Below are 14,208 nucleotides of genomic sequence, written 5' to 3' on the forward strand. Positions count from 1 at the left end.
AATACGTGTGCCTTGTTAAAAGTTCATTTGTGGGATTTATTTTCTTCTTAATGTGTTTGAGCCAACCAGTTGTGTTGTAACAAGGTAGGGGTGGTACACAGAAGATATCCCTATTTGGTAAAAGACCAAGTTCATATTATGGCAAGAACAGCTCAAATAAGCAAAGCATCATTACTTTAAGACATGTAGGTCAGTCAATCCAGAAAATTTCAAGAACATTGAAAGTGTCTTCAAGTGCAGTCGGTAAAACCATCAAGCGCTATGATGAAACTGGCTCTCATGAGGACCGCCACAGGAAAGGAAGACCCAGAATTGCCTCTGCTGAAGAGAATAAGTTCATTAGAGTTACCAGCCTCAGAAATTGCAGCCCAAATAAATGCAGACACATCTCAACATCAACTGTTTAGAGAAGACTGCGTGATGATGGTCGAACTGCTGCAAAGAAACCACTACTAAAGGACACCAATAAGAAAAGACTTGCTTGGGCAAAGAAACACGAGCAATGTAAATTAGACCGGTGGAAATCTGTCCTTTGGTCTGATGAATCAAAATGTGCGATTTTTGGTTCCAAACGCTGTCTTTGTGAGACGCAGAGTAGGTGARCGGATGATCTCCGCATGTGTGGTTCCCACCGTGAAGCATGAAGGAGGAGGTGTGATGGTGTGGGGGTGCTTTGTTGGTGACACTGTGATTTATTTAGAATTGAAGGYACACTTAACCAGCATGGCTACCACAGTATTCTGCAGCGATACGCCATCCCATCTGGTTTGCACTTAGTGGGACTATCATTTGTTTTTCAACAGGTCAATGACCCAACACACCTCCAGGCTGTGTAAGGGCTATTTGACTAAGGAGAGTGATGGAGTGCTGCATCAGATGGAAAATAATTCCAGGTGAAGCTGGTTGAGAGAATGCCAAGAGTGTGCAAAGCTGTCATCAAGGCAGTGGGGTGGTTACTTTGAAGAATCTAAAATCTATTTTGATTTGTTTAACACTTTTTTGGTTGTGTCATTTCATAATTTTGATGTCTTCACTATTATTCTACAATGTAGAAAATAGTAAAAAATTAAGAAAAACCCTTGAATGAGTAGGTGCGTCCAAACTTTTGACTGATACTGTATGTGCATTAGTAACCTACTCTCTTGAACTTCTTTCTTCAAATGACTATCTGTAATTGAAAATGGCGCATGCTAGGGAATGACACTGCAGGAATTGATGTGGCCAAGAATAGAAAAGTACAGTACAGGGAAATTATAGTACAGGGAAAGGTTTGAGTTGACATCCCATTTTTCACACAGCAATGGTCATAGAGCATGGTCATAGAGCATGGTCATATGTTGCATTTTTAGGTCTAAACTTAACACACTGCTATTTCCTTCACCCTTCACCTTATTGGGGTTGTGAAAGGAAGGCATATTGATGGACAGAGCGCCTTGAAGGACGAGTGTTGATGACAGCAAGACGAATGAAAACAGAGACTGGGAGATACAGAAGAGAAATGTGATATTTTTTATATATATATAGAATGGAGTGTGAAAGAGTGGTCCACATTTTTTAGCACGAGTCCACCCAGCAACATGGGATCAATATTATTGAATTACTTAAATGACATTTGCACCTCGTCATGTCTTTGTTGCAGAAGCTTCATGCAGGGGTATAGCAAGTGAAAAGTCAAATTCTACAGCATCAAGTAATGCGTTCCGTTGTTCATTAATGAGTTAATAGTTTTACTTGAGATTCTGTCGTAAGCCATTCATTGACAATAACCCTTACTGGGGTGCTTAACCAATGAGAAACGTTTACCATATGAAAGTCCAATGACCCCTCAAGTAACTACATTCTACCTCAGCCCACTTCAGTGTGGCAACTCAGAGCGCCACCCTATGGACAGCAAATAGACAACACYTAGTTGGTTGATATGTGACTAAGCTATTGGAAGGTATTTCAGGACGAAATGTGAACACGCAGCACCATGCTTCTCTCATTTGAAGTGCAGAGAATTACAGCCCCAAAGTTGACTGTCTTAAAAAGGTCCCTGACCGAAACTTCGACACAATAAAAAAAACAAACATGTAGAGGTAGTGTGTGCAGGAGTTCTTTAAAAAAATATATAACTAAACTGGATTTCATAACAAAAGCACTAGTCCATGTCAGTTTCAAAATCAACTTAGGTTGGTATAGAATGAGGATTAAGAAATGGGATTTAAATTATGAAGCCCCCAGAAGGGTTTGCCGACATGAAATATTTGAGCCAGGAAGCCATAGTACAAAAAAAGAAAGAGGATAGGGGTATCATTCCTTTTTATATGACAACAAACTGCAGTGGTTAGCAATGATAATAGACAAGCAATGAAAGAAGAACTTCATTCAGATTCTTGCTTTATTGGTCAACTTGATGAGACTACAAAACGAATTCACAAAAAAKCTCTTTCAAGTAATCAAATCTGTACAAACCTAAATTGTGTGGTTTTTACAGCTCTGGCTCGTATGAATCTGTGAAAAGGGTCATTGTATGTGTGTGCGAGTGGAGGGCATGCTTGCTTTCCTTTGAGACAATTGACACATTTAACCTCTCCTGCTCGAGGATATYGAAATGTCTTTCTTGAAGCGGGAGTAGTCACACGGCACATACACATCGGTTTGATATTTTACAGTACAGGGGACAGGGAAAAAGAAACTAATCCCCTTTGCACAAACACACCATCTGTTTGCACGAGTTTGCTGCTAAATTCATCTGGTCAGCTGTCTCCACTGTCTTCCCGAACCCAGCTTTTTCCAGTCACAATTACTGTACAGAACGACACTGTGGTTCCATCCTTTCAATGGGGCAAAGTGGTAAGAGAAGGGGATAGTACAAATCTCTCAAATTTTCGCACATAATGCACACACACGCACACACTTTTTAATGCTCGCTCGCAGACTGAAACACACGCATTCCATGTCTCGTTCTCTCAAACACCCACTCATAAACAATTCATAGCATTACATGTTTTTCTTACGATTAAAAAAAGGAAAAAGCCCTGGGTACTGGTTTGATTTCTGGCTGTTTGGTGAAAGAGAGGAAAGAGAGGTAGAGAGGGCAGGCATGGTGGGAGTGCAGGTGGAGGCTGAAGGAGGGGCGAGTCATTTCACTTCTTGGCTTTCCTGGGGGGGGTGACAGGACGTCCGGAGCCCATGCCCCCTCCACCCCCATAGAACAGCTTCTTGTCTGCAGGCTTGAGGATCTGGGAAGGATTGAGAACAAACAAATAAGAGACTTGCATTCAAAATCAAGAAAACCCTATAATAAATGCCRACTATATAATACTATAAAACATTAGTGCAGTTTTAAAATAGTACTTTATTGATCCCAAAAGGGGAAATTTGTTTACACCAGCTAATACAGACAAGTACCATTACAGCCAAAACAAWGGACACGCAGACAACAACGTCCTCAACACATTACTAAAACGTARAGATYAGAAAGTTATTTTAGTGATATCCCYTTACCTGGAAGGAGCACATGAGGGTCTCGTCCACGCTCATCATGGCTCCGGCGTTGTCAAACTCGCCGCAGTAGTTGGGGGCCGAGAACAGTGTCACTAGCTGCCTCTTCGCAAAGAACTCGTAGCCATCCTCAACCACCTGAGGAACGAAGTAGGGCTGTGTTTAGTAGGCACGAAACGGTATGAAATGGAGTGAAATGAGGAGGTACAATCTGAATTTGACCAATAAATGCTAGTTTGTTTTCCATTGCAAAACCGACCCCGGTTTGGAATGGGTTAACAATGATGTGATTTTAAGGAACCAAGGTAGCTTTGTCCTTCCTCCTTTAGCTATGTAACACTGTGGATAAGTGTGCAAGGAATTCTAGGCTTATTCACTTTCAAACCACATAGAGCCTGTACTAGAGGGAAGTAATTTATTCATATCACAAACAAAACCACTAAACTGGTTGAAGGCCGGGCCGGGTAGTAAAGGCCGGGCCAGGTAGTAAACCTACTGTTGTGTCAAAGGTGTAAGATTAGTATTTTTTAGAAACAGTACTACGGTATTGTAAAATGTTAGTATCATAAGCATCATGACGTTTTGGTACTGTAATATTACCGTGGTACTGGTATACCGTGCAACACTAATTATAAGTAAAGTTTATGATATGATCAGTGAATGCATAATGTAGTTATTTTGTTAAGATATTTCTCCCCATTAGCTGAAATCGTATTTTTTCAAATCCATTTTAGCTGTCACTAATTGTTCGGTCCTAATCTAGCATAGAATCATGGGAATTTGTTGCGCTGRGGTTGCCTCCCTTTCAAGGCATGTGTTGCTAGGCAACCCATCTGGACTTGCCTGAGCAGGCCTGCTCATCCAGCGGCTAAAGCCAGGGTGAGAAACTAGCGCTATGAAACAAAATAAATACTTCACTCTGAACTACAAAACTTCGACTAGGATTCATGAGTGTTAAACTTAGCAAAGAAAATAAACATTAAAACGTGATGTGGTTTTATTGGGAATTGCAGCTGTTGTTGGTAAGTAATCCTGCAAGCTTCTAAAATGACTTAATCTTAATTTAAGGACGCATTTTTTCAAGACTTTTTTTAACTCTTATTTTACCAGGTAAGTTGACTGGGAACACATTCTCATTTACAGCAGCAACCTGGGGAATAMTTACAGAGGAGAGGAGATGAATGAGTCAATTGTAAACTAGGGATGATTAGGTGACCGTGATGGTATGAAGGACAGATTTGGAATTTTGCCAGGACACCGGGGTTAACACCCCTACTCTTACGACAAGTGCCATGGGATCTTTAATGACCACAGAGAGTCAGGACACCCGTTTAACGTCCCTTCCGAAAGACGGCACCCAACACAGGGCAATGTCCYCAATCACTGCCCTGGGGCATTGGGATATATTTTTTAGACCAGAGGAAAGGGTGCCTCCTACTGGTCCTCCAACACCACTTCCAGCAGCATCTGGTCTCCCATCCAGARACCAAACCTGCTTAGCTTCAGAAACAAGCCAGCAGTGGGATGCAGGGTGGTATTCTGCTGKCATTCTAACAGGTCACCAAATAGGAATCTGTTCTTAATTGACTTACCTGTATAAATAAAGGTTAAAAAACTATATACCTGCTGGGATCTTTCTGCTCCCTAAACCCTACCTCTTCCCCCTCGGTAGTCACTGACCTGGTGGGCCCTGCAGATGAGGTCCATGTCGTGCTTGTGGAGGAACTTGGTGACCACGTCGGCGCCAAAGGTGAAGGAGACRCCACGGTCATTCTCTCCCCAGCCCAGCACATCCTTGTCCGGGTCTGCCCACAGCAGGTCGCATAGCAGGCCCTGGTCGGGCACGTCCGTGGGTCGCATAACCCGCCGCACCTGCTCCATAGACTGGAGATCAGGGGACAGGCCTGGGGGATGGGAGGAGTTACATTTTTTTTATGAGGTATAGTCTGTCGCACGAGAGATAGCTTGGGTGCAAAGGTTGTATATATTTTTTTATATGGCTTTTCAATTACAACCACCTAAAAGATAATTAAAAAGAATACCGTTTACGATAATGGAACTCATCTCGGTGATTTACACTTCTCAGTCTGCCTAAAGSTCATCGGTCATGGTCAGAATGACAAAACCTACAGCATACATCCCAGCCTGGCCCTATCCAAAATATGTACATTTTCTCTCTCTCAGCTGAGTTTTTCCTTTCACTCATTCTATGCAGTTGATATTCTACAGTTGCAATGGGAGTYTACATGGCACATTATGGCAAGGACACAAGGGTGTTTCAAAATCAACAKCAAATGTGTGCAGAGGAGCCATTTGATAAATACTACAACTTCATACCTCCATGACAACAAAATATCTTCTCGTCGACGATGGCCGCCACAGGCAGGCAGTTGAAGCAGTCGGTGAAGGTCTTCCACAGCTTGATATTGTACCGCCTCTTACCTACAAGGGGAAATATCTAAATTAATCTAGGGCSTATTCAGTAAAATGAACAGTTCAGAATGTTGGGAATTGCAACGTAATKAATAGAGATGACGATGCCCAATTCTTCATGACATAAAATAATTACTGTTATACAAAATGCATTTCTATCTGATCTTCAAAGCTAATAAACCTGGTCTTTGCTTTGCCCCGAAAATCACTCACATAATTTTTTTGCATTCTTATTTTGCGTTTCACATAACACATGCTCTGTAAGCAACAAATCAAAATTGTTTGTCGAACTTTTTAAAAAATGTCAAAGTTTCTCACAAAAACTCAAGAGTTCAGCTTGTTTGCTCAACTTAATTTAATAATGTTTTATTTGACCAGTCATGTTGAATTAAAGTCATTATGGCATTGGGTGCATACGAGTTCAGAATGTTAATGCATTTATTCTATATACTGAAGATATGGGGCGACTTGAGATCCGTGTGGCAACATCCGATGCCTAACCGTGAAAATTCAAGTTAAGTGTATGGAGAATAGAGTTGGGCAGCATCCAGATTTTCATATTGTCATACTGTCTTTCTCTCATCCCGGGATTTACGTTATTATCAGCTTAGTACACAAAGAAAAGCCCAGGAATTGCAAAGACTGGCCATCCAGCTCATAAAGATATATATATATATAATATATATTGTATGTATATTAGGTAGGAGCTACCTAATGTCATTTTTGGTGAGTTTGGAACTTTACAAGCRAATGTGAACGAGAGACAATGTGCAAATGAACACATTTTTGACGCATGCTTGTCTGGAGGAAGAACAGTACAGTACTGGCTCTGGAACAGCATGTGTACACACTGTGTCTGTGTGACGTCGCTAGGGCAATGGGCCTGACTGCTCTACTTGGAGAAGATGGGGGAGGCGGCCACGGGCTGAGAAGAAACGCAAGGAAAATCAAGAGAGCAGTGGCAGCTGCACAGATAACTCATCCAAAGGGCTTTTGACTTCTCAAACACGGCCCAAAGCTAATACAATATGATGCCTTGTAATCTTATTAATTCAGCCACTTAGATAACTAGCAAGTTCAACTTAGGTGTCGCGTTAACACAAAATTCTTTGTTTTCCACATAGGAAAAAATATCAAATTAATAAGAAATATTTTGCGGCTTTTTGTAAATGCAGATCTAAAATGCTTCTTATTGTAATTTCTGCTCTGCATCAATTTTGTCCTTCAGTTGCCCTTCTCTACTCGGATGAGTATTCAAGAACGAGCGTTCTATCAGTAAACAGCGCTCTGACTGATGTGTAGCTACTTTTTTTGGTGTAGCCAGCCTACTTTTCTCCAGTAAAATGCTAGATTAACTTTAAGCAAAAAATTAGGAAAGGTAGCTGGTTACATTCTTTCTATGATAAACATTAGAAATGTTATTATTATTATTTTTTCACCTTTATTTAACCAGGTAGGCTAGTTGAGAACAAGTTCTCATTGCAACTGCGAMCTGGCCAAGATAAAGCAAAGCAGTTCCACACATACAACACAGAGTTACACATGGAATAAACAAACATACAATCAATAATACAGTAGAAAAAAATCTATATACAGCATGTGCAAAAAAACACTTGACTTTCAATATAAAACGCGACCCCTGTCCATACGCAGTCAGTCAGTCGACCTCTCTCAACCTCTCTCAACCTTGGAATGCTCGGCTATGAAAAGTCTGACCGGTTGCACCCTCTATTACCACTGTTTATATTATTTGACCCTGCTGGTTATCTATGAATGTTGAACAGCTTGAAAAATTCTGGCCTTTATGGCCATGTACTCTTATAATCTCCAACCAGTTCGGATTTAAGTATAACTTTTGTATCACTGACGCCTTTAGTGAGAGGTCTAATTCTTTATTATTTTATAATTTCTTCCCTCCGATTTCATATTCATTATATAAATAGGCCCATGTGCACCTTCATCAGATGAACTGCAACATGTCGGCTAAAGAGATTTAATTCATGAATGCATGTGAAAGTTTTTAATATTGTGATCTGTTATCCAACGATGATTATCATCATCATTATTATTATTAACCCTGCATTATAATTATATAAAAGCCCCTTATATAGATATTCTGTGTTTTTATTTACAGTAGGSCTGTACAGCTGGAGGCATTTTGTTTTTCCACAAGCGTGGTTTTAGAGTAATTAAGCATYGAATACATTGCAAGTTTGCCCATTTTGGTCTTTAGGCTACACTTTACAATAGGACAAATCATTGAATTTGATAAAATACCGTTTTAAAATGTATATGTTTATTATGTAGTCTTGCTTGTCTCAGAGCAGCGCGAAACGCGGCGGAAATAGTTGACCACACGCGGGTAAGGCTATTGCTTCAAATCCTATTATAACAATTGGATCACTTTGGGTGTTCCAGTAAGCAACAATTTGTTGCCTTCATTAGCCTACTTTATTCCAATATTTCTGTAATTCAGTGATATTTATTCCAATAGTAATTTGTTATGGATCCATCCAGATGTGGTTAGAAAAGAATGCATTTGATGGACTCGGTAAGAGCCAATTGTCTTGTCCCATCGCTGCAACTCCYGTACGGCCTCGGGAGAGGCGAAGGTCGCGAGCCGTGCGTCCTCCGAAACACAACCCCGCCAAGCAGCACTGCTTCTTGACACAATGCATGCTTAACCCAGAAGCCAGCCACACCAATGTGTCAGATGAAACACGTCAACCTGGTGACCGTATCAGAGTGCATGCGTCTGGCGTGCCACAGGAGTCGCTATAGCGCGATGGGACATGGACATCCGAGCCGGCCAACTAACACATTTGGGCCAGATAACTCACRCCGGAATCGGCCTGAGCTCAATCCCCGCATACTAGCCATTAGTAATATTGCCAGACTCGTACCACATGACGTCCGCCGAGTCTGACTCTCAGCCGAGTGCCCTGACTCTCAGCCGGAATCGGCCCAGATCCACTGTGCTAGCTGGGGATGGACTCACTGATGGTTGAAGATGATGAGCGATTGACAAACAAAGAAGTTTGCGTAGTGCAGGCCAAGGCATGGATCAAAGCTGGCGAGACATTCAATGACATCATTAATAGATATGCTGGACCCTATGTCAGAGAGTTTTTTGGGGGGACCACATTGTGTCTATTGTCCTGCTACTAGCCCTTGTGAAAACATGTTTTCAAATGTTTTTGAAAAGACGGTGCTATACATTTAAATTTATCACAATTTTCTTTAACCAATTTTGATCTTTAATGCAGGGCCGACAGACAAGCTCCTTACTTTTTCTTCTTCTTTTTTATTTTTACTGAAATTGCAACCAACTTTTTTGGCTTGTTTAAAAAATAACTACATTTTGGAGATGATTTCGTTTCAAATAACTGAAAGTGAGCGATTGTAATCTGAGTAAAAGGAAAAATGCCATTCTTGAACATGGGGTGAGACATTGTTATTAATTAGTAAATAAAGCCAGTTTGTTAYTTAGAATGATTTATTTCTGTTTTTAAGAGGGAGAGAAACCAAAAGCACACCGTGCCTATTTTCTTGAAAATCACCAGTCCACATGTCAAGTGAAATTCCCCCATTGTATTTACCCAAGTTCTCTCTTAACTCCAGGACCACCTGATGCAGGACTCTAGCGGCAGAGGAGAGACTCAGACTGAAAACGCCTCCATTAAGTGCAATGACAGAATGCCACCATCTACCACAAACGGTCACAGCATAAACTTGTAACTTTTAAAGGAAGAACCACTGTATTTACAAACACGTGAATGGCTCAACTGTTCATAATGTAAGTTAATATGACASGTGAAATGACGAAAGCGATATRCTTTATCCCCTAATGCATTGCACAAGTTGACTGCAGGTATTTCCTTAAAAAGTAGCTACAAATATAACCATTTMTGGAAAAACTTCAAATAAATAACTTCAATGGTACAAAAAATTAAATAAAAACACCCCGTGGCTATTTCCAAATACGGTATACCACCCAAGCCTGATGGAGAAGTCAGAATACCGCTCATACTGTAGTGCTTACAATTATCTCTGTGTACTCACATTATTTTTTATATGCATTTACTGTGTGTGTGTGTGTGTGCCCATGACTGTTATGCTCAGTTATGAAGCCTCACGTGGATGCAGGTGCTCTATCGTGTTTTTTTCATGTCTGTCTGTGTTATGCATCTGTCCAAGCCCCAACAACTCACACTCATCGTAGAAGCCGTATATTCTGTTGATGGAGGCACACTCGTGGTTGCCCCTCAGCAGAAAGAAGTTCTCTGGGTATTTGACCTTGTAGGCCAGCAGCAGGCAGATTGTCTCCAATGACTGCTTTCCTCGGTCCACATAGTCCCCCAAGAACAGGTAGTTGCTCTCCGGGGGAAAGCCTCCGTACTCAAATAGTCTCAGCAGGTCGTAGTACTGACCGTGGACGTCACCTGTGGGTGGGCAGAGTTGACCATGGTGTGTAAGGTCACAAGATACTAACAGGAAAATGTTTGTTCGGGTTGTTACTGTATTGATGTTTGTGTTCAAAACAGAGAGGGGATTATAAAATAGGCTGTTGGGCATCATCACCCACAATAAAATACTTCAGTTAAACTAGCTAGTAGGACTAGTATTATTTTTTTCAGTATTCATTGTTATGATTCCTTTCTGTCGAGTGTTGGTAAACAGATAGAGAATAGTTTTCCTAATTGCCTTAGTCTACATATGGTGCTGGTAGCACTTTACTTTTCTACACTTGCTTCCCTTATTGCTAAGGAGCATGTCTTCTGTTCCTGAGCCATCTCCTGTCTTTACACTTTGTATTGCTGATGTTAACGGTGATGATGATTAATCAATTTCCCTTCTTGGAACTAATAAAGTTCTACTACTTCGATGAAGCACATTTGAGGCACCCGCTTCCCAACCCCAGAAGTGACAACTTGGCCTCACCACAAATCTTGAGTGGTGCCTCGAGTTCGAGCAGTATTGGCTGGCTGAGGAAGATCTCCCGGGACTTGAGGCAGAGGCCACGAATCTCRTTCTCCGCCAGCTGCACATTTTTGCCAGGTCGGGAGCCCTTCACTGTACAGGAGACAAGGACAAAGTGAATACTTGTTCATACACAACACTGTGCCTCATGTGGAGCGAGATAACTGTGTAGCTGTTTTCAACTGACTTTTCAGCAGCAGCGAATATCAAAGCAACTCAAAAAAATCTTAAAGGAATCGTATTTGAGTCAGAAAATATTCATATGATAGGTAAGATATACAAAACCTTGCAGAGAGCTTATCCAACTGACAGCTTTTCTTAGGGAAAAAAAGAAACTAGTGGACCCAATACTTAAAAATAACTGATATTGGCACAAGATGGGGGAATTTTGGAACATAACTAATAAAATTACAGTTAACAAAAATGTAGGCTTAATCCAGTACAAATGTATAGAATTTATTACACAAGACACAAAATTCACAAATTATATAGCACAACGACAGTCATGTCTTAAGTGTAAAACTAACAATGACTCAATAATCCATGCCTTCTGGGAATGCTATGAAGTCAAAAAGGTATGGGCGGAGTTAGAAAGTTGGCTGTCAGAAGTATTACAATGTAAATTTACCTTTAATCCTTCTGTCTGCATATTTCAAGACATGTCATGAGGGTGCAGTAATGTACCTGATGTGTTGGGTGATACTCTTCTCTTCGGTTATATTAAAAAACCGTATACTTAAACTGGAAATCAACCAATCCTCCATTGTTAAGACAATGGAAAAATCATATGATTCATTATCTAATTACTGAAAGAGCGTGGGCGACGGAGAAGACCAAAATGGTGCAATTTGTGGTGGAGAGTAGTGCAGGCACTGGGGATAGGGGTGAGAACTGTAGGTCTGTAAGTTGTCTGTTGTATGTTTTGTATTGTTTGAAAAAAATGTAATAATATTTAACAAAAAAATTAACTTCATTTGCGATCCGGCTTTCGAAAAATATGGCCCTTGTCTTCAATCAGTGAGAAGGAATCCTTCAAATAAAAGACACTTACTGTAGCAGTTTTCCCCAGATCCATACAGCTATAGGTAAAGAAGACACCTTCGTCCAATGAATTATACGTAATGTAACGGAACTGAGAGTCATGATCAAGGGCTAGCCAACTACCTATCCAGCTAGCCAGATAAAGGTGTCTGCATGCTAGGTTCGGTTTGCTCTTAGCACAACTCGACTATGTGAAGCTAACATAATGTATATAAACCCTGGAGTGCATATGCTATGTATAGGCCAAYGAGAGGCAAAGAAGCCTCCAGTYGGCCATATTGGCACTACCGAGAAGAAGCGGAATAAATACACAATATTTTAATTCAATGTTTTGTCAAAGGACAAAAGTACATGTGTTAAAGTGTTTTTGAACATTTGAARAACATTTGAACTTTAAAAAATATATATACTTTGAGGAAAATGTTGACATATTTTGTATGTTTATCTCACATAATAACATTTGTAAGTATGCATTAAGGTGTCTAGAATATAATAAATGTGGTAAAAACAAAAGTAGACATTAATAAAAGCATTACAATATCTTCCCAAATATATATCTTCCCAAATGGTGGGGCGTGGTAACTTCAAAACAGCGCCCCGTCAGGCTTCTATTGTATTGTAACGAAACAGGCAGGGAGCAGGCCTCGAACCCTCTMGCCCGAAGTCCAGCGCGCTATCGACTGTGCCCCAAAAGCATGCTCAAGCGGCAGTCGATATCCGCGCTTATAAACCAAGGGTCGTTACAGTATAAGTAATTTGCTCGAACAGACGAAAAAKAAAAAAATCGCCGAACACCAAAAATAACATAAACGTCACAAAATGTCGTCATAATATATGCGCGACCTGTTTCGACTGGGAAGCATACGGTGAGCTTAGTTGTTGATGCTAGCTAGCATGTGAAGTTGCTAGTTCACCACATAAAAAATGTGGGGGAAAAAGAGCTGTTCTTACCTTCCAGAAGTCGCTGTATGATGGAGTCGATGTTTAATTTATCGGCTTCTGCCATAATATTCCTGTGATAATTTTTCCGTTTAAAATAATAAAAAAAATGTAGCAGGCTTGTTAACTAGGTGAGCTAGTTTAATCAGCTAACGTTAGCCCGCTAACCTTGCGCCAGATAATACCTCAATAGTTGAAGTTGGGGGTGAAATTTTAATGGATTTCCCCGAAGAATATTTCAACAAAACGCTTTAATTATCGACTTTTCATACCGGTTTAGATTTCACCGAGTTATATTTCAATATGTTTCACCTTCAACTGGATAGCACCCAGCCCTCAACAAAAGGACCGCTGAGAAGCAAGCAAGAATAACTAAGTACTTCCGGGTCACGTTTTTTTTTGTTGAACGCTTCAAAATAGGAGCTCTATCCTGAACACGTTGTAAATGAATAATTAGAGTGACACTTGTGGAAAATGTGCACAAATAGCGTTCTGTTATATACAAGTTATGATACAAAGAATTAGATCAACAATGTTTTGTCTGTACACAATTTACTGTACATTGTTGCAGCAATGAGCACTTCTAGTTTCCAAATCCAGAGTTAACACTCCCACCAGCGTTGCTGCTAATTTTGATGCAATCAGTTTAAATCCATTCCGTTTTTCAAATTGTTCGAACATATTGAACCATWCACWATTTCCTGTACATTGCGTCGCAGTGAAAGGGGTGTCCATTATACTCAGGGCCCTTAAAGTGGAACTGACGGTGTTTTAACTACTCTGCAGATATTCAACAAACACAATCATGTCAGTCAAAAATATTAAATTCCAAGTTTATGCTACAAAAGCAACTGCATAAGAGGTTTTAAAAATAGGTACTATTTGTCTCAAAATTCCATGACGTACAGTAAGGCATTGTTGGCAGAATAGATGGATGCAGTTCAATGCATGATTCATATAGTTCATTACATTTCTTGGTAGTACAAAATATATTAACCCAAAATATAACCCATCCCCTCTTCGGAGGACACATCTTTTTTAGCTTTTCTGCTACATATATTACAGTGCCTTCGGAAAGTATTCAGATCCGTTGACTTTTTCCACATTTTGTTACGTTACAACCTTACTCTAAAATTGATTAAATCGTTTCCCCCCTCATCAATCTACACACAATACCCCATAAAGACAAAGCAAAAACAGTTTGAGAATTTTTTTAGAATACATTTTTTAAAATTCACACCCTTTACTCAGTACTTTGTTGAAGCAATTTTGGCAGTGATTACAGCATTGATTCTTCCTCAAGCTTGGCACACCTGTATTAGGGGAGTT

At 40.3% G+C, this 14,208-nt stretch overlaps 1 protein-coding gene across 1 annotated transcript; it reads right to left on the reverse strand.

Annotated features, from left to right (window-relative positions):
* Window positions 1–2,598: 2,598 nt before the first annotated feature.
* ppp1cab (protein phosphatase 1, catalytic subunit, alpha isozyme b) lies at window positions 2,599–13,260 on the reverse strand. The gene is made up of 7 exons (XM_024007673.2): window positions 12,892–13,260; window positions 10,861–10,992; window positions 10,131–10,361; window positions 5,824–5,928; window positions 5,167–5,390; window positions 3,490–3,624; window positions 2,599–3,224 (listed from the first exon to the last, which is right to left on the reverse strand). The coding sequence occupies exons 1-7, from the start codon at window positions 12,944–12,946 to the stop codon at window positions 3,129–3,131; spliced, it is 978 nt and encodes a 325-aa protein (XP_023863441.1). The 5' UTR covers window positions 12,947–13,260; the 3' UTR covers window positions 2,599–3,128.
* Window positions 13,261–14,208: the final 948 nt, after the last annotated feature.

The sequence above is a fragment of the Salvelinus sp. IW2-2015 genome, linkage group LG18, assembly GCF_002910315.2.
Source record: "Salvelinus sp. IW2-2015 linkage group LG18, ASM291031v2, whole genome shotgun sequence".
Taxonomy (NCBI): Eukaryota; Metazoa; Chordata; class Actinopteri; order Salmoniformes; family Salmonidae; genus Salvelinus; species Salvelinus sp. IW2-2015.